At 50.8% G+C, this 26,257-nt stretch overlaps 1 protein-coding gene across 1 annotated transcript in view; it reads left to right on the plus strand.

The window, feature by feature from the left end:
• The window catches only part of MYO18B (myosin XVIIIB), a gene marked incomplete at its 5' end in the record, with an annotated part of 239,487 nt that overhangs the window by 26,409 nt on the left and 186,821 nt on the right, over window positions 1-26,257 (plus strand). The window contains one exon of the mRNA XM_049102131.1: window positions 3,766-3,910. Within this exon, the coding sequence (XP_048958088.1) occupies window positions 3,766-3,910 (145 nt within the window). The remainder of the gene's footprint in view (window positions 1-3,765; window positions 3,911-26,257) is intronic.

Consider the following 26,257-nt stretch of genomic DNA (forward strand, 5'->3'; position numbering starts at 1 on the left):
TTAAATAGACTCTCAGTGCCCAGGTAGGATGCAAATTGGTCAGATCGAGAGCATGGGGAGAGCTGCCCAGACATGAGGAGGTCCAGGCTCTGGGCTGACACCTTCCTGCCCTCCCCACGTTCTCTATGAGCTTCACCCACCTGTGTGGGCACCGATGTTCTTTGCAAGCGAAGTGAGTCAATGTTCAGCATTTTCCTCCCAGAGCCGGCTTCAGGGAGGAGGATGCTCACGTGCCAGTCTCCCACCGACCAGCGAGTCCTCCAGCACCATGGACTCCTTCGGAGAGCAGCTCCCGGCTGCAACCCGAGGCTCCCCACTGCCCTCCGCTCTGCGACAGCCCTGCACCACCATCCGCAGGGTTCTCTGCACCCAGTGCACCATGCTCCCCAGCCCCGCGTCCTTCTGTGTGGAGACAGACTCTTCCTGCACCCCCACGACCCTCAGCACCCATTTCTCCTTGCTTGTTCTGTTTGCTTCATGTGCCACTACTTCCAGGAAGCCTCTGACCCTCCCCAGAGTCTCCCAGCCCCCTCTTCCCACCCCTGCACTCACTCTGGCTGTCATTCTGTTGGCACATCTGTCCCCCTCATTGGACTGGGAGCCTCTCAAGGACAGGGCCATGCCTGCTTTGCTTTCCATGGAGGGCCGGGCATGCCCGTGGGCAGCAGTAGGGAAAGGTGTCCCAGAAAGCGGAACAGCCTGAGTAACGACGTGGCCGGAGCAGATGCCCTGGTGCACGGAGATCAGCATTTATCCAGCACCACTGTGTGCCGGGCACAATGCCAGGTGCTTTACATATGACTCATTTATTCCTCACAGTGGCTCTGGAGGAAGGTAGGAGATGATTTCCATCCTACAGAAGTGGAAACTGAGTCCCAGCACAAGGCCAAGAGACCTGTGCAGAGTCACCGTGCTGGGGACGTCCAGCTCTGCCCGACTCCAAATCCAAACTTGGCCTCTCTCTGTAGGAATCTCCTGGGTGCTCTAAGCACAGCCAGTCTAATGTGGAGACAGCATTTTGGATTTTTTCTTTCTCACTAAATTATCTGCAGTCTTGGGTTGACCTTGAGTCTTTGATTGCCTCAGATAAACTCCGGGCATTGTGTGAGTTGGCTTTTTTTCCGTTAATTTTTTTTTTTTTTTAAATCGAGGTGAGACATAAAGCGTATAAAGTGCTCTCATTCTCAGCCTCCAACTCAGTGATGATTATGTTCTTAACCACACCTGTAGCCACAGCCCAGATCAACACCTGGAACATTCCTCATTCTGACACAGGCTCCCTCAAGTCTCTTGGCCATCAGACTTGTCCCCCCGGCCCCTGGCCCGAAGTCATCAACCTGACTTGTCTCGCTGTGGGTTAGCTTGGCCCATGCTTGAACCTCGCAGAAAAGGGGGTCCCTGGGTGCAGTGTCTTTGGTATGTGGCCTCTCTGGCTCACCCTGGGTCTATGGGATGCGGGCATGCAGTTGACCCACCAGTGGCTCATTCTTGTTCAATGCCGTGTCGTACTCCAACTCCATGCCCCAGCTACACGGCTCCCCATTTATTCATTCTCCGTGGGTAGACATTTGGGCTGTGACTTGATGTATTCCACTAATTTCACCAATCTCCATGTGCACGATTGGGATGCCAGTGGCTTGCACCCAGCAAGAGGCAGGAGTGTTTGGTTCCCTGGAAATTTAAGGAACTGCAAGCATTTTCCTGACCCTAATTGTTCGGATCAGAAACATATACATTTGTCTCTCTATATTTTCTGTTGCAACAGACACAGGGCGGGGGGGCTGCGAGGGGAGGGAAAGACAAACAGATTAAGCTTCAGGGAAAGTTGCTCCTTCTCTTCACATGAGCTAAGTGGCAGATGATGGAGTCCGCCTATAATTTAAAGTCAAATGCTCAGAACTGACAGTGGGAGCCATAATAAATGTGTTGCCACTGTCCTTTTGGTGTCCTTTCGCTGCTGCTTTGAAATCTCATAAATAACCGAGAACATGTTGGTAAGATGCCTTCCTTCCCTCCGTTTGCTTCAGTGGAGCAGCTGTGGTTGCTAGGTTGAGCTCCTGGTTGCTAGGGATTTTGTGGTCCTGTGGTGGCCCAGAAATATGATGGATCAGTGGAACATGCTTTTGCTATTAATTGAAATATTTTCACAGCGCATCTCTCAATGTCACTGTATGCTTTGACGTCGTCCCAATTGGTTGCCGATCCTTGCAAGGTTTCTTTCCTAGTTAGAAGTGGCTTGGATGGAGGAGACAAGTGGCCTGGGCCGGGAATCAGAGAAGCCTGATTCTAGTTCTCTGATACTAATTTACTGTGTGACCTTGGGCAAGTGTTATCCCCTCTCTGGGCATTGGGTTCCGCAAAACGCAAGGACCTGCCAACTTCAACAGCCTACAGTTCATCGCCCACGCTCTGTAAGAGGGCCAAGTGCAAATCAGTTCCTCATTATCTGCTGGCGGATTAGTGACAAAAGAATTCTTGTCCCCAGCTCACTTCCTCTCAACCCAGCAGGTTTCTGGGCTGAGCCTCCTTGGCCAGATGGTGCGTGCAGGAGTTTCAGACTAATTTTAATATTCAATCAAACATAATTGGGATCATAAATCTGAAAAAGAAAAAACAACACCCTACAACCCATAAACATCTGATCGTGTCACTTTGTCTTTCTTTCCGCTTTAAAAGTCTTGGGCAGTTTCCTATCACTTGCACTGGGGACGGTAAACAGATTCCACTTCAGTTGCTGAGGCAGATCAGTTGGTGTCGGCTGCAAGGGGTGGTGTCCTGAAAAGAATCGGGACTCACTAGCTTGCTGTGGGCTCCTGATCGATTCGTGATGTCTGCCACTGGTGCAGGAGTGTAGACAGTGTTTGCCAGTCATGGTTGGAATTTGAAAGCCTATGACCATAGCATCATGCGTGAGGCCTTCACAGTTGGCACCTGCCAGCTTCTCAGGCTTTCTCTCTTCTCTGTCGGCACCACCTCCAAAAATACCTGCTTCTGTGCCCACATTCTGTGGGCCACGTGTTGTCTCCTTGGGTCTCCTGCGGTCATGTTGTTCCCTCTGCCTGTCGGGACTTATTGCACTAAATTGGTCAATGATGCCTATTCATTTTTCAAACTTCAATCTCGGTTTTGTCTCCCCTTCTATGAAAATCTCTTTTGACACTTTTGGGTGGGAATCATTAGTGCCTGCCTGCTTTTGAGACCCCACTATTCCCCACTCATACCTAGACCCCGGTTATGTCTCCTTTCACTGCTACCTTGAGAGGCCCTCCAAGTCAAGTTCTGGGCTTCCCTTGGCTTTGTGTCCTCAGGGCCCAGGACAAGGCAGCGCCTAAAAAAAAAAAAAATCTCCTGCATGAACATGAGGATAGATAAAAATCACAGCACATTCCAAGTCAGATAGAAATGATAGTTATGGGATGCCTGGGTGGCTCAGCGGTTGAGCATCTGCCTTTGGCTCAGGGAGTGACCCCCGGGTCCTGGGATTGAGTCCCACATTGGGCTCCCTGTGGGGAGTCTGCTTTTCCCTCTGCCTGTGTCTCTGCCTCTCATGAATAAATAGATAAAATCTTTTAAAAAAAGAAACGATCTTTATAACTTCCCTGCAGTTGGAGCCCTGGGTGTCAACATGCCACAGCCTAATTGTGGGTAATTTACTGTGGCAATAAAGCGAGCGTGCGTCCCCCCCTCCCCCCGAGGGTGGGCCCTGATCGGAGCTTTGCCTTTCCTCCACCCTCATGGCCTCCTCCTCTCTCCCTCTGCTCTCAGCCTGAAGACAAGCAGAAGGCGGCAGCCGCCTTTGCCCAGCTCCGGGGCGCCATGGAGACACTGGGCATTTCGGAGGGCGAGCAGCGAGCCATTTGGCGGGTGTTGGCAGCCATCTACCACCTCGGCGCGGCGGGGGCCTGCAAAGGTACGTCCTTCCCGCCGAGCTCACCTGCGCTGCCAGCTGTCTGCGTTGGCAGGTGCCTGACAAGGCCCCTCGCTCCATGAGGTGGGACAGGAGCAATCTGTCATCTTCTGGGTCTCTGGGACTGTTCTCTGGGAAGCTGCCGGACCAGGCGCACTGAGCTGGAAATGGGGCTGGGTTTTTCAAGGAAGCCTTGCAGACGGGCATCGTCCGGTGGAACTTTCTGTGATGATGGAGATGTTCTCCCTCTGTGCAGTCCAGAACCAGCGTCGAGCTGCGTGTGCCTGTTGGGCACTTGACATGCAGCTAGCGCGACTGAGGGGTTGAGTTTTTAATTGCATTACATTGTAATCCACATAAATTTAAATAGCCATATGGAACTAGTGGCTGCTGCATTGAGCACAGGAGCTCTAGAACATTTGAGAGATAGCTGGGTCCGAGCCATAAAGGCGCTGTGTTTCTATCTGGGTATCTTGGAGCTGCTCCCCACCTCATGTGCTGAAGCTCACCCAGCCATCCTTCTCGTCCTGAGTCTGCTCCCTGCCCTTAATTTTCTGCTCACTGATCATCCCTACTGCAGCTTGGTTTCCCAAGTGGTTCTGGTCTTCCCTCTTGCCCTCACTCCTCCCTAGTGGATCATTATTCACCTTGCCCTGCAGATGATCTCTGTGACAGCATTTCTGTCCTTGTTTCTCTATTCTTCCTGTTTGCCAGTGGGGTTTTCTTTTCTTTTCTTCTTTTCTTTTTTTACTTGGACAATTGAGTAGTCTCATTGCTCATGTCTACATTCCTCCCTCTGTTCATCTTCATTGTGACCTTTGGGCTCTTTTCTAAGAAAATAGCTCTGTTGTGCCATTCCTCTGCTTAGAATCCTCTTGAGGCTCTCCCTTGCCTGCTAAGTCAAGTAAAATTCCTTGACTTGGCATTCAAGGCTCCTAACTTCCCCAGCCAATTTCTTTGATCTCTTTTGGCACTGTAAAAAGTCCTAGGGAGACAGTGGGGATCAAGAGCAGTGTGATTCCTGCCTTCATGCAGATTGTGGTGCCTTGTATTGTGATTGTGTCCTTGTCTAGCTCTTGCTAGTAAGGAATGACTTCCTTGGGGCCCAGGGCAAAGAGTTGGGATTTACTTGTTCAATGAATACATGTAAATTGAGGTCTTGTCTTCTGGGGCTGTGTACCAACTCTGGCTGACATTCTCTATCATTTGTCTGTGGGCAGCAGACTTCTGGAATATGTTGGCACATCATTCTGGCCATCCCCACATTCCTGGGCCTTGGGGCTCACTTTTTGGATTCTCATACACGTGAACTGCATATCAGTTTGGCCGATGCCCACTGATTTGGTTTGGGAAATTTCCAGAAGTTATGGTAAGTCAGAAATAAGTAAGGTAGGGATTCCCACCATTGGTCCAAACCAAGGACAGACATGCGTGACCTGGCAAAAGTGAAAAAATCAAAGACCACTTGCCTTTCGTTAATTAGTCGTGGGCCATGCTCAACACGTTGGCTACCGGGGCATCACAGCGTTTTGCCTGTGGAACCGTAATGTCTCTCTCAGCTTCCTTGTCACCAAGACCAACATGAGTCATACACACCACGGTGTGAGAACATGGCCCCATCTCCAACCTGAGCTGCATTTCTTTTCCTGCAAAACTCTCATCATCTGGTAAAATCTCTACCTCTGCAGCTGGCTTTGTCCACAGGAAGCATCAGCAAACTATGGCTCATGGGCTAAATCCAGTCTGCTGTCTGATTTGGGATAGCAATAAGCTAAAAATAATCTTTATATTTCAATTAGGTGGCTATCTAGCTAGCTATCTATAATATTTCGGCATGTGTGAAAATTCTATGGCATTCAAATTGTAGTGTCCATAATTAAAGTTGTATTGGAACATGGTCATGCCCATTCATTTATATGGCTATGGCTACATTCCTGCCACAATGGCAGAGTTGAGTTGTTGAGACAGCGATTCTGTGGCTTGCTAAGGCTCAAATTATTATTATCTAGCCTTTTACAGAAAAAGCTGGCTCATCCCTATCCTGCACCGCTCCCACGGGAGGTCACAGCATCTGGGAGGCTTATGCGTCCAAAGTGCCTAACTGTTTGATTGTGCTCTGGAAAAAAACTCCTCCATCCCCCTTAGACCCAGTCAAGCCAGAGAGAGGATGTTAGGAATCTGACTCTGCCCCCAACTTCATGTGTCACCTTAAGCAAGTCCAGCCTTCTCTCTGGTCCCAGTTTTGTCAGATGTGAAATTCTGCAGTTGAGCCAGATTCGAGGTTCTTTATTCATTTTCTGGCAGTTCTGGAGGCTGCAAGTTCAAGATCAAGATACCTGAAGGGTTGGTTTCTCCCCAGGCCTCTGTCCTAGGCTTGCCTTCCTGCTGCGTCCTCACATGGCTGGCCCTCCACTCGTGTGTGTGTGTGTGTGTGTGTGTGTGTGTGTGTGTGTGTGTCTGTGTCTTGATCTCTTCTTCTGGTTAGGACACCATCACGTTGGATTCGGGCCCACCCCTAGGACCTCATTTTACCTTAGTTATCTCTTTAAAGCCTTGATCAACACATACAGCCACAATTTGAAGTCTTGTGCATTAATACTTTACCATATGGACTTTGAGAGGACATAATTCAGCCCCTAACACATCCCCATCCCTGAGATGGGCCAACACCTACATTGTGTCCAGACCTGGCAAAGGGAAAAATACGAGGGTCCCTTCTTGTGAATTCATCATCTTATTAGGAGACTTGAGACTTCCTCGCTGGGACCACCAGCCAGTTTTGTGTTTTTTTTTTTTTTTTTTTTAAGATTTTATTTATTTATTCATGAGAAACACAGAGAAAGAGAGGCAGAGGCACAGACAGTGAGAGAAGCAGGCTCCATGCAGGGAAACTGATGCGGGACTCCATCCTGGGACTCCAGGATCACGCCCTGGGCTGAAGGCCGGCCCTAAACCGCTGAGCTACCCAGGGATCCCCATGAGCCAGTTTTGTGAGCTGATTGGGTTGAGGGTGTGATTACAGAGGTCAGAGCAGGAAAGTCCTGAAAGTTCAGAGTCGGGACATCAGTGGGTTGGGGATGAGTTGAAGGAAGCAAGCCCACTTTACAGAATGGAAAGCTGAGGCTCTTGATGCAATTAACTAAGACTGAATACCAGACTGGTCTGAGCTTCAAGTGGTCTCCTCTTTCCACATGCAGAGAACGGGGTTGATGGGAAGATCAAATGGAATATGGAAGAGAAAGCTGAACTGCACTGGGTCCCCTAAAGCAGACCTGGAGACAAAGATTGGGTGCACGTGTCCTTTCTGGGAGGCGATCACGAGTAGGGGAAGGAGACAGGGGAGGGAAGACAGGTGATACCATGTGCTTTAATGAGCGCATTACCTCTGATGCCTGGAGCCCAGTTCCACTGGGGACCTCTGGGCGACTCTGAGGAGCATGGCTCCAAGTCGTATTACTTGGGAGACGAGCGAGCCGGGATATTTATTCACCACCTTCTGCTTCTCCCTGGTTGAAGGTTGCTCCTGGGAGGCATGAACAGCGGCACTCCCAGCCTGTCCGGCTTTTGAGCTGAGCATGTGCCCGCAGCCAGAGAGAGCAGTGAGGTCCAGATAGGTACCTGCAATGCCAGACCAGGGACCTGTGGGGTGGCAGGTATGGGATGGCCAGGGTGAGGGATGGCAGATAGGCCATCAGTAGTGGCTAGCTCAAGGCAACCCTTCCGTAGAAGGAAGGTTTAGGATTTTGTTGCCGATCCCAGCATAGGTGACTCTCTCAAGGAGGCCCAGCTGGTTGCATCCTGGCTGCAGTAAACTGACACAGGATTGCCCCCACTGGGCACCCTGCAAGGTCTGCATACGGGGGGATCTGCCTTCCAGTTTGCACTGTCAACTTCAACTCTCTCTACCTCCAATGCCACAAAACAGAGGCTAATAGAACACCCCCCCCCCCCCCATCCATTGACCTGTCACCAGAGGAGTTTGGTTGGTGGAGTTTCTCTCCCTGGAGCATGTGGGATGCCCTTTTCTGATGTGGGCTCGAGGACTTGACCCATACCTGTAGCTGCCTGTAATGCTATCTGGGAAAGTCACATTTATAAATATTTTATTAATACATGATTATGGCAATAATTTCTCCCAGCCTCCCCCCTACCCCACCTTATAAATTATTTTAAGAGGAGCTGCTGTCAGCCTGCCTGGGAGGCCTGCCCGATGATTTACTTACTATATATTCTGCTTTGGAAGATTTCATAATAGGTTGCTCTAAAATCAGCTATTAAGAATTTCAAAGTCATATATAAATGTCTTTGCTTTGTGTCATAACAGATCATTTTGAAATATATTAAGAATCATTTCCATTAATCAGAGTTTTTTTCTCCCCCACTAGAATGATGAACTCTTCCCAGCGCGCCTAGCTTCCTTAACTTCTTTTGAGAGCTCTGATCTTATTTTTAAAAACCAGTATCAGTCCCTGGGGGAAGATTTTGGGCCTCGTAACTGGCCTCAGGGTTCTTGAACCGTTATAACAACGACAACAGCCCCCACCAGTATTGGTTTAGCGTTTGGAGGTTTCAAAAGCCCTTGTGCCTCAATCGTGCCTCTTGATCCGATTTGATTCATGCAGTAATGTGAGGACGAAGTGCCATGGGTGGGAGCCGGGGGTCAGCCTGCTGGGTGCGAGCTTTGGCTTGGGTTCCCTGAGCCTCAGTTTTCTGCTCTATAAAATGGAGCCAATAACAGACCCCGGCTTGCAGGCTTGACTGTGAGGATTAACTGAGTCAGTGCCCAAAAGTGTGGAGCACAGGACTTGGCTCCTGAAGTGCGGGTTCAGTAGTGTTTGCCGTCACGCATCACCCTCTGATGGATGGAAGAACAGAGATTCAGAAAGAATGTGTTTTACCTGCCGTTGCACAGCTAGTACGTTCCTGAGCGAGGTTGGGAAGCTCAGCTGGTCAGTCTCCCTGCAAACATACCTCCAGTGTCCTCGCCTTCGCGACAGGCTATGAGGGTCATTTCCAGGGGGGTAACCGACTTGATTTCCTGGGTGCCGGGCTGAGGGCTTATAGACGTGCTGATGTCACTGCACCTTTAGAACAGTCTGGGACGGAAGAGGCCTATTATGATGTCCATTTTACAGATGGGGAAACTGAGGCTGGCCAGAGCTTCGTCCATATCCCCAGGGCACACAACTAAAGTCAGAGGTGGGATTTGGACCCAAGTCCTCCCGAGCTCTGAGTCCAAACTTGGGAACCCCACATCCCTCCTTCTCTTGCCCCCGTGGCCCGCAGCATCTGCTCAGGCTCCCGGATGGCTGGCGGGGTCACTTTCTCAGCAGGGCTCTCTGAACTGCTTCTAACACCAAATGTGTGAAATTTTCCTTAGGTCAACTAATTCTCTGATTCTCCAGACACTGACTGGGTGTCTCCTCCATTTCAATTCAATTCAATTCAATTCAATTCAATTCAATTCAATTCAATTCAATTCAGAGCCGGAGTCAGTGCAGACTCCACAGATTAAGGGCTCAACCCCATGGGACTGCCCAACTTCAGACACAGACCACACATGTGCTTCTGACCAAGCAGCTATAAAGTGGGGGGGCTTCCCACCACCGCCTCAGGTTTGATGATTTGCCAGAAAAGCTCACAGAACCCAAGAAGGCACTTTACTTACTATTATTCATTTGTTATAGAGGATACAACATAGGAAGAGCAAGTGGAGGAGATGTGTAGGGCCAGGCATGGGCGAGGGGCCTGCCCTCCCTGGTACGACACTCACCCCCACCTCCAACACTTCAATGTGTTTACCAACCCAGAAGCTCTTCAAATGCTGTAGTTTGGGGCTTTTATGGAAGTTTTTATATTGAGACCTGATTGATGAAGTCATTGGCCACTGGTGATTACTCAGCTTCCAGGCCCTCTCCCCTCCTCGGAGGTCAGGGAGTGAGGCTCAAAGTTTGAAACTTTTCATTGTGCCTTGGTCTTCCCAGCAACCAACCCCTGTCCTGAAGCTATTGGGGGACCCTTTCCCCACTGCCACCAGACCCCAGCCATTCATTAGTGTAGAAAAGACCCTCCTCACTTGAGAGATGCCAAGGGTTTTAGGAGTGCCAGGGACCAGGGATGAAGACCTAATGTGTATTGATCACAGGTGCCAAGCCAGTGCAGCAGCCTCCAGACCTGGCAACCCCATGAAAGGGCCACTGAGCACATGTGGGTGGTCCCAGGTTGCCAGACCCCAGGCCGTCAGATCACCACGGGGTCCCAGCATGCTCATGGCCTCTGCTTTGAGCTTTCAGCACCTACATCATACACGGTCTCAGCCTAACTCCTGGGGGCTGCTCTGAGCCTCCTCCTTTGGAAGGGGTGTCATATCCTGTTCTTCCTAAAGCTCCCTTAGGCCCTCTCAGGCCCCCTGAGCTCCTGCAGAGCTCTTCCACCCTGACTCTCTCCCACCCCCTTCTCAATCCCTTTGGCCCCTGTGGCACGATGGCTTCTATCCCAGGAGGCTGGCTGCCTAGGGTGGAGGTGGGGGACTGTGGACTGCCCCGTCATCAGCTGTGCCCTGGGCAGCCTTGAAGCCAGAGGCTTGCCATCCCCCAGGAGATGCAGGGGCTGGGCGAAGGACACTGAGTTTTGCCAGACTTCAGCTCGGCCATTTATCAGCGGGGTGTGATCTTGGCCAAGTTATAGAACCTGCCTGAGCCTCAGATGAGGGAGGAGGAGGGAAGGGGGGAGCGAGGATGTCCTAGAGCTTGTCTGGGGGCTCCCTCAAGCCTGTGATGCTAAGAATGTCCTGACTCTGGGCCGCCTCCCATGGACAGGCAAGGTGGCTTCTGGCTTTGCCTGGTTCATTATAAAGTGACCTGTTTGAAGAGGTTGTTACATAGTGACTTGGTGAAGTCAGCCTCAGCTGGGTCTTAGGGAATGTGTTCTTACTGTGGCCAAGGGGCCACGGAGCTCCCCGGCTCTGCGCCTGTGTCCTCACCTCCCTTCTGTCTCTCAGACTTGCCATCCCAGACTGGTCCCTTGGGAAGGCAGCGGGAGGATGCTCTGGGGCTGGCTCCACTTGGCAGGCAGAAAACCCCGGGTGATTTGACATCACGGTTGGTTTGCTGTTAACCAAGGCTCATGGTCCGGGCCATCCCTCAGGAGCCATCAGGAAACCATTCATCCAACCTCGTGTCTCTTTCCTTTGGCAAAAAGTGGCCCATGTTTCATATGGCAGCAAATGGATGCTCTCTGGAGCTCACTTGATAAGGGGAGAGAGAGGGACAAGGGAAGAGCTGGGGTCTCTGAATCCAGGCTTCCCCACCTCCAGCTGTGTGATTTAACTTGTCCAGAGTGATTTCCCCTCTCCGGACTCAGCTTCCGTGTCTGTAAAATGGTAATAAATCCACCTACCTTCTACGGGCATTTGCGATGGTCAGAGACTGGATGCATCACACCTGGCACATATGAGGCGTTCAGCAAGTGCTTCAAAGTGAGAACTCCATCACTTGTTAGCTTTGGGGCTGGCCGTGGTACCATGCTGTGTGACAAATGAGCCCCAAGCTCCCACAGCTTACACATAATAATTTCATTACCTCCCGAGGCTTCAGTTGGTCTGCAGTTTGGAAGGGCTCAGCTGGCGGTTCTCTGGCTTGAGGTGTGTCCTTTGGTTGCAGTCTTGCGGGGGCTGGCACTGACAGAGCAGGGGCTGGAGGAGGCTGGCACCGGCCGGGCATCTCCCTCTCCTGTGTGGTCTCCGGTCTCCCCGCATAGGCTTGTTTGGGCTTCAGGTGCAAGTTTCCAACCTGGAAGCTTTTCTGAGCTGGCCTCAGATATCATGCAGCATCCTTTCTGTTGTGTTCTATGGGTTATAAGCTTCAAAGGGCAGGGGAACCAGACTCCACCCTTGGCGATGGGCAGCAACAAGGTTCTAGAACACATAGAGAGATAGGGGTGTGGCCATGTTTTGCCACAGTGGCTTTGAGCAAGTCACTTTAGCTTTCTGAGGCTTAGTTTTCTGGCCTCTACAATGGGACTGAAAAGAGCACTGACCTCACAGGTCCACCATGCAGATGGACTGAGATGCTGTGTGTCAGGGACGGGGCACAGCGCTGGGCACTGCGTGAGTCCTGGTTGCTGGAAGTTGGGATACCACGAAGCTTGTAAAATTCCACAGCCAAGGCTTCCCGGTTCTCTGCAGGGGTAGCAAGAAGACACTTCTGCTCCCTGCTTTTATTACCAGTGCTCCCCCTGGCCCCGGCCACTATCCTTTGCTGTCGCACCCTCTTCCCACAGAAGAGTACATACATCAAGGATGAACTTGGTTCCCTCTCTGCAGAGAGAAACTATTTCTGTGTCTCGGATCCCCCTGGCTGTGTGAGTGGAATCAGACACAACACTCTTCCCGGGAATGATCTCCATGAACGAAGCCTTCTTGCCGTTCCCTGCTCTCCACCTCAGCCCAGGCCTGGGGGTCCTTTCATCTGCGTTTTCCCTTTGAATCCTCCCAGCACCCCTGACAGATAGGGAAAGAATCCTCATTTTGAACTGAGGATGCAGAGGCTGAGAGGTCATGTGACATTGCCAAAGTCACACGCATCACGTAGTGGACCCAAGGGCTTAGGGTCATTGTCTGCTTGCCTCCCGGGCCCCTGCCCTTCTCTGCCAGGCCAACCAGCTGCCCAGTTCTTGTGTGCAAGCTGGGTGCCCGGACGCCTACCTCTCCCCTAATAGCTCCTTCTCCACACCATCTAGTTTCCATTCGTGTCTCTGTCTGGTCTCCAGTCCCTGTTCCTCCATCTGGAAGGTTATCCCGTTAAGCAGAATTAAAGTTGGAGAGCTCAGAATTGAGGCTAAAGGCCTGGGTTCTGGGACCAGGATGACTGATCCGTGTTCAATCCCTGCTCTTCTGCACGATCCCGGCCACTCCCTCGACCTTGGAGACTCAGTATCCTCATCTGTACAATGGGAGTAATAATAGTGCTTACCTGCCAGGGTTCTTGTGAGGCTCACATCATTTCATTGGAATATGTGAAACTCCATCATCATGGTTATTAATGCTGGTCTTATTAATAGGAAGTCTGTCCACTTTTGGGGCGAGGGGTTTCCTAGCAAAGCTGGAGTTTGCAGGGCTGACTCGGGCTCTTCTTTCAGGATTGCCGTGGTTCCGTCTCTGTAAAAGATTATATGCATTCTCCCTAGAAAGCCAGAGACTGTCACTCTGCCTGCTGTCCCTCATTCTTTCACAAAAACGACAATAATGTGCAGGATCCAAAATAACCATGGATGAGTGATGCCTGCTTGGACGGCCCCATTGCTTTGCCTTCCTTTTCATCTGAAGGCCAATGGGAGGTTTAATTTATTATTCTTCCACTAAATGTGCCAGTCTACTTGCCACTGACCCCTTTGCCTAATATATGACACTGTGAGGCTCATATATATATCCCGAGGAGGGGCCTCGTCATTGGGTGAGGAAGGGAGGCTGCCCATCGACTGGCAACTCCCCGCGGGCTGTAATAAAGATGTCAGTCCCGAAATGGATGGGATCATAACTCGGGGAGCCCGGGTGGAGGGTGCCTGCAGGGAAGAGAGACAACAGCAGTGATGACAAAGGCCCAGCCCGCCCGCCTTCTGCTGGGTGCCTTGACTGCCAGCAGCCGGGAGGGCCATCCCAGGATCGGAGAAGGTGGCCAGATGTTCCCCACGCAGAAGGCCGCTGGGAGTCATAAAAGGGAGATCATCAACCCAGAGCCATGGCCATATATCCGAGCACTTTGTGAGGTGCATCACTGCTTAGGTTTTAAAACGACAGCACGCAGAATACCGTAAAGTTGTCTTCTTATGAGAAACAGAAACCATGCAGGACAACATAGAAGAAGAAAGGTCCCTCCTCTCCCTCCGTCCCCAGATCCCTCTGCCCTCAGAGGTGAGCATTGGTCAAGGTGTAAGGGTGACTTTGATTACAATCGATGAGCCAATACAGACACGCCGTTATTGACTAAAGTCCAGAGTTTCCATTCGGGCTCACTCTTGGTGTTGTGCCTTCTGTGGGTTTTGGCAAATGTATAATGTCATCTTCCCCTGTGACGACATCATACGGGGCAGCTCGTCACCCTAACAGGCTGAGGTTTGTTTTGTTTTGTTTTGTTTTCTCTTAAACTTTTCGATTCGAAGTCATGGGAGACTCACGGGAGGTTGGGGCAGGAATACACAGTCCCGGGAGCTTTCTCCAAACACAGCACGGCCCGCAGTGGTGGGGCCAGCTGACCCCGGGAGACTGACCCACCGCTACGTCCACGCATGTAACAAATACACAGGCTGGCTGTTTGGTCGAGCGTTGTTTGTATATCACGATGCCTGCTTCTGTGCCTGTGAGGAGTCAAGGCGTGCCCGCTGGGTCATCGAAATGTCCTTGATTCTCTTTGTTGATTGCAGGGACCTGTCCTTTGGTTGGGGGGAAGGCTTCATATGCGAAGCAGCTCTCCTGGAGGCCGTTCAGACTGCTTTCTGCATTTTGGTGTTCTGGACAACCCCATGCTGAACATCCTTGTGTGCAGAGCTGGGGCACAAGAGCAAGTGGACATGGGTCTCCTAGACCATGTCACTGCTGGATCGAAGGGTGTGCTCACTTGACATTTGGACGTACATGGCCCTGATTCGCATCCCCGGGGCATTACATAGGTTGGCTCATTGAATCCCCACGAGCCTGTGGTGTAGATACTTCTGTTTTCATGTCCATGTGCAGGTGGGGAAGTCGAGGCTCTGAGAGGTGACAGTCACTAGCTCAGGGTCACACAGCTCTAAGTGGCCCAAAGCTGGACCTTCTGTCTGCTGTGCAGAGGAAGGTTTGGGGCAGAGGAAGGCTTGGCGTTTCAAAATGGACCTACTGCCTCCACTCTGGGGACACTCCCTCCATCCACCATTCCAGTTCTCTCTGTGCTTGTTTGTGCTCATTTCTGTTTCTTTCCTTTAAAAAAAAAAAGATTTTATTTATTTATTTGAGGGAGAGACAGAGTGAGCCAGTGAGAGGGAGAACAGGAGCGGCAGGCAGAGAGAGAGTGAGAAGCAGACTCCCCGCTGAGCAAGGAGCTCAATACGGGGCTTGATCCCAGGGCCCCGGGCTCATGACCTGAGCTGAAGGCAGATGCTTAACCTACTGAGCCACCCAGGCTCCCCTCATCTCTGTTCCTGTAGGTGAAAACTGCAGGGCTCAGGGCAGCCCAGGTCAGGCCCCCATCTCTAGTTCCAGCACCCTGCCCCCTCCCCTCCCCTGACAGGGGCTTTCCCTGTCTGCCCCCCAGCACCCGCTGCTTCCTGTCCCTAAGGACACAAGCTGCACAGTTGTAATGAGGTGTTCAGAGCTCAGTGTATGAGCACCTCCTATCTCTGATTAAGGTTGGCGTCTGGGCCCCAGCTGGCTGGGAACCAGGGCTGTTCATTCCTTCAGGCTCTAGGCGAAGGGACATCAAGTCACCTAGTTGGGAGGAGCAGGACAGCTGCTGTCTGGGCCTGCATGGGTTTCCTCTGCAGAGGGCTTCGGATGACAAGCTTGGCCTCTCATAGCCTGGACCCACCCCGGCAGAGGCCAGGGAGGGCATCCCACCTGCCTGGCTCTGGGAACCCCCAGCGGTGACAGAGAGCCATCCCCTGGAAAGGGCTGAGATCATGCCAGGCCCCAGCCCCTCTTTAGATCGGGTGGACACGGAGGACCAGAGAGGGCAAGGGCCTTGCTCAGGGCCACACAGTGAGGCTGTGGATGCAATGGCACTAGAATCTGAGTCCCCAGGCTCCTGGGCCATTCCCGAGTTCATTCTGCTCGGCTCTTCCTTCTCTCCTCCCTCCCTCCCCTTCTTCCCCCTCTTTCCTCTCTTCTCCTCCTTTCCTGTCTTCTCCTCCATGCCCTGGCTGCCCTGGGACACCACCCTCACTTCTCAAGGCAAAATTTCAGTCTGATCAAGGGAGATGGACCCAGATAAGTGCGTGGGAGATGCCCAGAGAACACTGTCGGCAGGAGACACTCGAAGTTCACAGTGGTCAGCCCCAGCCAAGGGGTCCTACCATCCGATGGGACCCCTGAGGGGGATCTTCAAAACTGAGACGAAAGTCAGGAGGGCGCTCCAGGTGGAGGAGCCTCACGGATCAAAGTCTGGAGCCTCTGTGTTCCCCTCCTCCAGGTACCAACCTAACAGGCAACACTGGGTCGACACAGGGCTCTGATTAAGAGCAGATTGCCGCACGGCCCTGCCACCTAGAGATGGCACCGATCTGCTCTTGGACCCAGCATCACCCGGGCCGGTCCCCTCCTGGGCCCCAACCCACCGCCTGCCTCTGTGTAGACCAAGGCCCCGCATCCTCAGCCCGGCCCCAGCTGGTGACTTGGCTCCCCGCCCGGCAGCTGGTGCAGCCGGGCCTATTCTGGGCCACAGGCAAGGATTTATTCTACATTTTCTGAGCATATTGAATTCATTCATTAAAGCTGAAATGGCTGCTCTGGGATGTAAACAATTATATTTTTAAAAAGCTCCGCAAAACCCTGAAGTGGCCGCTGCTAGAAGGCATCACCTGCGGGAGGCCCCGCGCCTTGGGAGGGCCTTGAGTGGAAGGCTGGCCCGCCTGGAGGTCCAGGTTCCACAGAGGCCGAGCCACTCACTTGCTGGGTGGCTCTGCCAAGGCGTCTCCCCCCTTCTTAGCCTCTGTTTCTCACAAGTGATGATAGCAGCTGATATTTATCTAGTGCTTACTATGAGCCAGGCACTACACTAAGAGCTTTGGCCATCTCAGCAATTCCACGGAGTGAATGCTATTACCTCATTTTACAGATTAAAAATCTGAGGGCAGCCCCAGTGGCTCAGTGGTTTGGCGCCGCCTGCAGCCCAGGGTGTGATCCTGGAGACCCGGGATCGAGTCCCACGTCGGGCTCGCTGCATGGAGCCTTCTCCCTCTGCCTGTGTCTCTGCCCCTCTCTCTCTGTCTCTCATGAATAAATAAATAAACTCTAAAAAAAAAAAAAAAAAAAAAATCTGAGGCTCAGAGAGGGGAAGGACTTGCCTCATGGGGGTGGGCCAGGTGCTCTCTGGGCTCTCTTTAAGCCTTGATCGCCAGAGACCCTACTAACTTTTTGTTGGGGGCAGAGGGACGAAAGCTAGGACTCCTCTGTGTGTGCCTGGACTCGCCATTTGAAGACAGCGCAGCTGATAACAACCCTGAAGACGATGATGGACTCCTTCGCGGTTGCTGTTTACGGAGAAGCCACTCTGCCAGGCATGATTTGCGTGTGGTTATTCCATTAAATCTTTGTATCCCTACATGGTAGGTTATACCCATTTTATGGATGAGTCAGTGGAGGCTCAGAGAGGTAAAGTAAGTTGTCTAAGGTCGCGGACTTGGGAAGGGGAGGAGCCCAATTTTGGACCAAGGAGTTCTTACCCTCCTGTCTTTATGCCACATTATGTCGTGTAGTCCATGGCATCTTCGGTAAATGCAAATCCTAATGAGGCCTTTTTGCACGGTTGGTGCATTGATGAGATCACGTGCTCACTCGGCACAGGGTCGGGCATGTGGTGAGCCCTCAGGAAGCACTAGGGCTGTTGTTGGGCTTTCCTTGGGCCCCAGGAAGCAGCTCCAAAGGGGACAGTGTGATTTCTGAGCGGCCCGTTCTTCTTGTCTTGCTGAGGGACACTTGACTGTAGAAGAAGCATTTAGGGGGGGGCCAGCCAGGGCTGCTTTGTGGCCTCACTAGCTGTGTGGCCTCGGGCAAGTCGCTCAGGCACCCGCTGCTGGCCTCGCAGCTGAGCCTTTGCTCCTAGAGTTCCCCAGAGTGACAGTCGTGCCCTCCACCTGAGCCCTCCCTGATGGCCCTGCTCCTTAGCTGAGCTCACTGGCTCTGGGGACATCCTCAGGCAGCTTCACACCCACTGTCTCCTTTCATCCTTCAAACAACCTTGTGGGAGAGGAGCCACCCATTTCACAGACACGGAAACTGATGCTCAGAGAAGGGATACGTCGTGCTCAAGACCTCACAGCCAGGCTGCATCTGTTTTGGGGATGTCCAGCGTTTACTTCTTTCCATAGTTCCCACCACCCCAAAGATGCCATGTCTGCTTTTTCCCTCCAGCCTCTTGATCATATTAGCTCAGGACACTCCTCTCCATCCTCTCTCCTCTTGTAAATTCCTGATGCCTGTTGGCATACTCAAGGTTCTGAGAAGTCCTGTGGGAAAGCAACCATTTTCCTTGATTTAATCTGATGCTGCCCCGAGTGATTTGTCTGGTGAGACTTCTTTTTCCAAAACATCTGCTCATACTCCTGAGAGCATTGGGAGTGGTCTGTGCATTGTCTTCCAGCCATTAGGGTGTGAGCAGTGATTCCAGTTGAGTTATGACTAATACCAGTTGGGTTGTAGATGGCTTATTGGCCAGGTCTTGCAGGGACCACTGACTGGGCAGATAGGCAAAGGTCCTGGGACAGATGGCAGCTTTCTCCAAAGCCAGATAGGTGGAACAATATGTCCAGGTGTGGAGGGCTGCCTGGTGCCTGGAGGCAGCATATGACATGCAGGAGGAGCCTTAAGAAGCAGGAAGGACTTGCAAGTTCCAGCCTGTAAGGGTTGCATTTTCCATGGTCTCAACAATAGAACTTTGCTGGGCACCCCTGGGCAGGAAGCCACAGGTACCCGAATTAAGTTGGGTCCTGGGGTTTCTCTCGCTGACCCATTTGTCCCCTTTGAGGGCAGAAATCTCAGAGCGTGATCATAATTATGGGAGCTGACATTTATTGAACAGACCCTGTGCCAAGCGCCCTGCAAGAGTAATCTTACTGAGGCTTCCCAAGAACTTCTTGGGGGGTAGATTCCCATTTCATAGGAGAGGAAATGGAGGCTCTAGGAGGTGACAGGACCTCCCCAGCATCAGGGGGCTTTAGGCAGGACAGGGGGGATTTGAACCCAGGCAGTCTGTCTGCAGAGCGCTCCTGCTTTTCCTTCTAGCGTCTATAGACTTCTAGGCTCATCTCTTCCCTGCAGGTGGCCTTCTTCTCAGGCTTCCGAATTGTAAACCTCTGTGTGAGGAAATGTGACCCAGATGCACCAGCGTTATAAATAAGTCACATAATGTTCAGTAATTCAGCAACAGCATGGCTATTGTTGGAAGTTGTTGGAAGGAGAAATAACTCGGTTATTAATAAATGCAGGAGGCCGCAGTCATTGATAGCAATTGAACTCATGGAGCACGGGGGAAAACAGTTGTATTATTTTTTTTTTCCTCTTTATCTCTCTCTCTCTCTCTCTCTCTTTTTTTTTTTTTTTTTTGGTACTGAACATAAAAGGAAAAACCTGCCTGTGCAGGTGGATTTGAGCTACTCAGAAACTGGTCCCATTACATTCCCTTGCTCCTTCCTTTTTTCTGTCTCTCATTTGCTCCCTTGTGCAGCCTCTAATTCAATCCCAGCCTGCCCCTTACCAGCAGAGTGACCTTGGGTAAGTGACTCTGGTAAGACAATTTGTCTAGGGCCACCTGGTTCATTAGAGGGCTCTTCTTGCTAAACCAGTGTTTCCTAAACTAGTGTCTCGTGGGACGTTAGACCTACAAGATGCTCCTGAAAGCATTCTGAGGCCGATTTAGTCTAAACAGAGCATCCCTTTCTTGGGGAGTCATTAGATATACTTTAAAGGCTCTGAGAAGTCCTGCAGTTAAGAAACTTGTTTCACCAAGCAATGACCAATTTGATATGATATGATCATTTTTTCCCGGTGACGCTGATGCACATTCCATGGAATGACAACTGTAAGGAGCCCCTTTGGGGAACTGAGCCCCAGCTGTGTAGCTGCTTTGCCCTCTTCCATACCACTCTGCCATGTGGAGAGTTTCTGACTCAGCCTTGCCCTTGGTGGCACATTGGCTGGAGCCAGGCCTCACTCACCCCAGATATGCAAATGGCTTCAGAGGAACAAAGACACAAAGAAATAGCCTGTCAAGCCTTGGGTCCCTTTCAGAGAACCTTTCTTTGACCTCAATAATTGAAGGGAAATCCAAACCAAACCAAATCTTGCTACGTGTGATGAGCCTCTAAGGCCTTCTCTGAGTCTTAGCACCTGACGTGGGTAGAGCTGCTGATGCGAGGGTTCAAGGCCAAGACGGTGCCTATTGGAGGTGATCCCAGGAAGTACTGGGAGGCTCTTGAGGAGGGGAAGTGGGGAAGGGAGGCAAACATGAAGGGTGTGTTTTCAAGCCAGCTACCCCTGTGGGCAACCAGGGCTCTATCCCGCCAGAGACCTCTGGGGGGCAGCATAGAACACGTACCCCAGCTATCCCACCCAAAGGGCATCACCTGCCCTCATTGGTTGAGGGCTGAGGATTTTAATTCCTTGGCCCTTCCAGCCTCCCCTTGTATGAGCAAGTGCCATCAGGAGGAAACGCCTCATCAGGACGGGGCACAGGAAGCCCCAGGGGTATGGGGAGCTGTGACAGCTCTGCTGCAGGTCTCCCCAGCCCCATGTTGCCATCTGAAGCCTGTCCCTGTTTCCTTTTGATTTGACCTACATACAGCCCATGTGTAGGCTCAAGCTAGATCTAAAGCGGGATATGTGGGGGTACCAGAACCGCCCCTAACCCCCTGTCACTGACCTGGAGGTCGGGGACCTGGACTCAAGTTCTAGGTCAGCCACTTGCAGGCTGTGTGACTTAGGGCAGGGCAGTATTCCTTTCTGCATTTCAGCAGCTTCTACTACTTAACAACACCCAGCCTGCAGACCTTGCAAGGCGATCGGCTTTTCAGCCAAGGTCGCAGGACTGTCCTTGCCCTCAGTGTAGACACAGGTGGGTGGACTTCCTCCAGGCCATGGTGAGATGCATGGGCCATTTGTCACTAAGAGTAAGAACAGAGTTGGCATCTGCAAATAATTTTTTTTTTTATAGAGAACAGATTCAAGGGTGGGTGGTTCCAATCACACATCCGTTGTATTTATGTAAATCCAACCGTGCATGCAAAGCGAATGCGAGGCTGGTGGTTACAGGTGTCTATCTTTTCCTAAGTCACGGCCCCTAAAGGCAAGCTGCCCATTTCCTTTGCTGCGCCGCCTGGGGGAAGGCTTGCTGCGTTGGACTTGGGAAGATAAGCTACAGTACTATTTGCTACAGGCAATTGGAGATTCTCAAGTGGGGATTTTAAGGGCACTGGAGTTTTTTGCCTTAGACTCTGTCTTGAGATTGATACTCATTACGAGAGAAGACCCCTCTGCACAGCACCCTGCTTAGGATATTGAGTGCTGGAGGCAGGAGACATGAATTCAAATCCTGCCTCTGCCCCCTACCAGCTGTATGGCCTTGGAAGGTCACCCCGAGGTGACCAATTTTCTCATAATTCAAGTGGTGATGTTACCATTTTCCTCACAGGGCCACGGGGACAATTAAATGAGGCAGCAGGGTTCAGTGCTTAGCCCAGGCTGGCATGGGGTAGGTGTAGAGTACATGCTGCTGGCTGCTGTTATGATAGTAAGGTCACCTTTGTAATACTGTCAAACATTTACATTCTGATTTCTTTTTTTTTCCTGGGTGGGTGAGACAGAGGAGGAGTGACAGGTGGCTGCCAGGGAGCGTGTCCTACTGCTCAACATCACATGTCCTGTGTGATGCTTGCAGAAGAGGGAGAGGATCCCTACATGTAGTGTGCAGAAGCCAGACTGTGGTTCTCCCTGTTGGGGTCCTGGTTCCCACCAGAGACCAGCAGAATAGCTGGCAGCCAGATGCACAAGCCTGAAATGATCTCTGCATTTAGCTTTGGCATCGTTCTGGGCAACGGCTCCTTGCCTCCTGGTGGGTGGCAGAAAGCTCCTGGACTGAGTGCGTGCTTCCCCTCTGGAGGGGGCTCGAGGCCGGAGGACATCCACACATCCGCCCCACAAAGAGTGCCCTCCGAGGAGCCCGGCTCCATCCTGTCTGTTTCCATTTCTGTCTCTCTGCTTCTCTCACTTTTGTTTTGTCTTTTGTTTGATCTTTCCTGTTCAAAAAGGCTGTTTCTAAGGTTCAGATGGCGGGTGCCATGCAGAGAGCAGAACACAGAGATTCTCTCTCCCCAGTCTTGGCCAAGCGGGGAGGGAAAGTGGGCAGGGCTGGCCATCATGGAGAAGCATGCATTCCTTTCTCAATTGCTTCCATCGTTTAATCACCCGCTTTACAAATGTTTATTGAGCACCTCCTGGTGCCAGCTCTGATCCGGATAGAGCAGTGAGCATACAGACTCTATTCAAGCAGACCAGCGGGTGGCTACTGCACAGTCTGAGACCCGCACACGAGGCTGGGAATCCTGCTCCGCCCCTGCTCCCTGCAACACCTTGGACCAGAAGCTAGACCTTGCTGTGTCCGTTCCCCATCTTTGAATGATCTCAGTGCTTTTGATGAGAGTAAAGGAGAAGAGTCAGAGGAGGCACTTAGCACAGTGTCCGGCGCATGCTGCTGCTTGAAGGCTGTCCTTGTTCATTAAGTGATGGCTTTTCAGGAGAGTGAGCCATTGTGTACATGAACCTCACTTGGACAGGAATCTTCAACCTCGGGGGCATTTCAAGTACAGCTTTGTCCTTGGCTTTGGGGTAGGTTGGTGGGAGGTGCTGAGCCAACAGGTGTCCGCCTTTCTGTAGAGCTGGCCCAGATCCAAAGTGCCCGGGTTCGTTATCCATCCCCAAATCCTCTCCTGAAGCTATGGATAGACAGATCCACAGGGAGTCCCTACAGCCGCAGGGATGGAACAATCCCTGTTGGGTGAGTGGTGCCCTCTTCGTTTTCACAGGCAGAGAAAGGACTAGAAAGTTACTGATCGCCTTCTCAGGGCCAGGCACTCTGTTGGGTATCTCCCATGTAAGTGGAACCATGTCAACGCATCCCTGCAGCTCTATGAAGTGTGTGGGGTTTTATGACTATATTACAGATGACAAAATGGAGGCTCAAAAGGGCTGTGCAACTTGCCCAAAGACTGGCAGTGGGAAAGGCAGGAAACGGGAAAGGGACTCAGATTCTATCGGTCCAGTGTCTGTGTTCCTGTCCCTGTCTCAGGTGCCAACTTTCTCAGGCCCCATTGAGGAGGCTTTGGCTTCCACCCATGTCTGAACAAAGATAGAGGAACCCATGGGTTGGATCTTGTACACCAGCCAGCTTTCAGGGAACTGGAAGCAAAAATGCATTTTCTGGGGCACCTGGGTGGCTCAGTGGTTGAGCGTCTGCCATTGGCTCAGGTCATGATCCTGAAGTCCTGGGATCGAGTCCCACATCAGGCTCCCTGCATGAAGCCTGCTTCTCCCTCTGCCTGTGTCTCTGCCTCTCTCTATGTGTCTCTGGTGAATAAATAAATAAAATATTTTTAAAAATGCATTATCCCGGTGAAGCTCCCTTGGGTGCTCCCTGGATTTCCCCAGCAGGGTGCTGCTCAGCGATCGAACTGAGAAATATCCCCCTTGTCAGGCGGGATGTGGAGTCAGGTCGAGTGCATTCACTTCTCCTACTTTCAGAAAGAGCCTTTGCTAATTCCCTTCTTGACTCCTCCCTGGCTCAGCCAGGTACAGAAGGTCACTGCAAGTGGAGTGCGGGGGACTATTTTGGGTTGACAGGGCAGGAGAGGGACAGGACATTGCCCATCTAGAACACTATCTCTTATTCAATTCCCCTTCAACCTCCAACCCAGGAAGAAAGAAGTCTCACTCAGGGCTAACAGTCTTTAAAATCTCTAATACTCGCTAATCTTGCATTTTGATAAAGAGAGAGCCACCCTCCGGTTCCCAGGTAACTAATTAGAATCGAATGATACTTTGGTGCTCGGATTATATTTATCTCTACTTTCCATTTGTGACAAGTGATAATGATGTTGGTTTGCAAACTAGCCCGAGTGCACCGAGGGCAAGGAGAGAGCAAAGAAAGCGGACGCCCACTCCAGATTGGTGGGCAGCAGGTGTAATAAGCCAAGGAGCTTACCTACGAGGTTTGCCTCCGCTGGCCAGCCCTGTACATCTCTGCACCCACCACCAGAACCTTAAAAGTTTATACAGAGTCACATATTCAGTCCAGATGGTCTCAACAACACCGTCCTCACTCAAGGCTACGTCCTTGAAGACAGCTTCCGCTGTGGGAACGTGGGTGGAATGTACACTTCATGGACAGGGGAAGGGGTGGGGAGCCTCCAGTGGCCCGGAGGCCAGCTCGAAGGTGAAGGGGCGGTCGCGTCCTCTCAATTGGCTCCCTCCAACCAATGGGTTCTCATTTAAGATAATGTTGTAACATTTCTTTTCACAATGTGTCTAGTTAAGTGAGAGAGATAAACAAGTCCATTTTAAAGAAAGTCTTATGTGGGGTCACAAGGCTATGGCCGATTTCCTAAAAGTGATATTTGAAGGATTGATTTTGGTGAAATCGTGGTTCTTGTACTTACTGTCCATCTGATTTCTGGTGATGTATCTGAGTCGGTTTTCTCATCTGTAAAATGGGAATGATACGACTGCCTTTTGGGACCGTTGTGAAGACTTCACGATGATGATGATGATGATGATGATGATGATGATGATGATGAGTAATCACAGCTAACATGTACTGAGCTTTCTCCTCCTGTCACACCTGGGACTCTGATGCAGGCTTTCTGACTCCAAAAGCCACGAGCTGTGCAAAGGTGACATGTTGAATAAAATAGGGTCAATAAATGGTGACTGCTTTCATCACCACCATCATCACCTTCTTCATCATTTTTGCAAGTGGCAGGACTTTTTATTAACCACGTTACCTCCTTGGTAACTGAGTTAATAACTCAGTGTTGTTAACACTGAGATTCAGTGTTATCATCTGTAAAATAGGAATTGTCTCTTGTGATGATCAGGGCTGAGTAACTGGCACAGAGGAGGATATCAGTAAGCAGTGGCTCGTGGTGCTGGGATGGCTCAGTTGGTTAAGGGTCGCCTTCAGCTCAGGTCATGATCTCTGGGGTCGTGGGATCGAGGCCCAAATCAGGCTTCCTGCTCAGTGGACAGTCTGCTTCTCCCTCTGCCCGTCCCCCCTGGCTTGTGCTCCCTCTTTCTCTCTCTCTCTCAAATAAGTAAGTTCTTAAAAAAAAAAAAAAAAAGCAGTGGCTATTTGTGGCCCTCAGTGACCTGGGGCCAGAGCTCCTTTTCCTTGAGTAGCATCCAAGTCCCACATTAAGTCTTTGTCTAAATTTCTAATTTTGCCTTAAGCTGGGCTGTTGGTACTTGTGATTTTTATTTCAAAGAAGGAAACACATGTATGGGGAGATAAGCAATGGGAGGAAATTATTTAAGGATGACACTGTTATTTGTTTTAATCAGCCATTAATTTGTTATTTGGATTACAAAGTTACTATGCAAACCCTGTAGAAAATTTAGAAAACACAAAACACCCTTACTCAGCTATGACAGTCAGATATGACTGTTAATATTTGGATGTATTTTATTTATTTATTTGTTTATTTATTTATTTATTTAGCAAGGTCGGGGGCAGAGGGAGAGACAGAGAATCTTAAGCAGGCTGCATACCCCACAGGGAGTCAGATGTGGGACTCGGTCTTACAACCCTGAGGTCATAACCAGAGCTGCAATCAAGAGTCTGATGTTCAGCCAACTGAGTCACCAAGGTGACTCTTACTATTTCATTTTATAGCATTTTAGAATAACTTATACAGTTGACATCATACTCTAGTACAGTTTTCTAATTTGATTTTTATTTAATATAAATATTGTTCATATTGTACAATCTTTGTTGTTGATCTTAAGATTAAAAAAATTTTATTTATTCATGAGGACACACAGAGAGAGACAGAGACACAGGCAGAGGAAGAAGCAGGCTCCCTGCGGGAAGCCCGATGTGGAACTCGATCCTCAGACCCCGGGATCACAACTTGAGCCAGACAGATGCTCAACCACTGAGCCACCCAGACATCCCTGTTGTTGATCTTAAATGGCTTTTTAAAAAATTATTATTTTTTAATTTATTTTTTATTGGTGTTCAATTTGCCAACATATAGAATAACACCCAGTGCTCATCCCGTCAAGTGCCCCCCTCAGTGTCCGTTACCCAGTCACCCCCACCCCCCGCCCACCTCCCTTTCTACCACTCCTTGTTTGTTTCCCAGAGTTAGGAGTCTCTCATGTTCTGTCTCCCTTTCTGATATTAAATGGCCTTATAATAGTTCATAGAGTGGTTCCTCATTGAGTCTTCAAACTCGTTCGATTCGTCCTCATGCCCCCCTTATATCCCTGCCACCTGGCCTTCTCAGCATTTCTCTAATACACTATGCTCATTTTTTGCCTCAGGGTCTTTGTAAAGTCTCCTCCTTATACCTCTAAAGCTCTTCCCCTGGTTCTTTAGGTAGCCAGCTCCTTCTCAC

This window comes from Canis lupus, chromosome 26 (assembly GCF_003254725.2).
Source record: "Canis lupus dingo isolate Sandy chromosome 26, ASM325472v2, whole genome shotgun sequence".
NCBI lineage: Eukaryota > Metazoa > Chordata > Mammalia > Carnivora > Canidae > Canis > Canis lupus.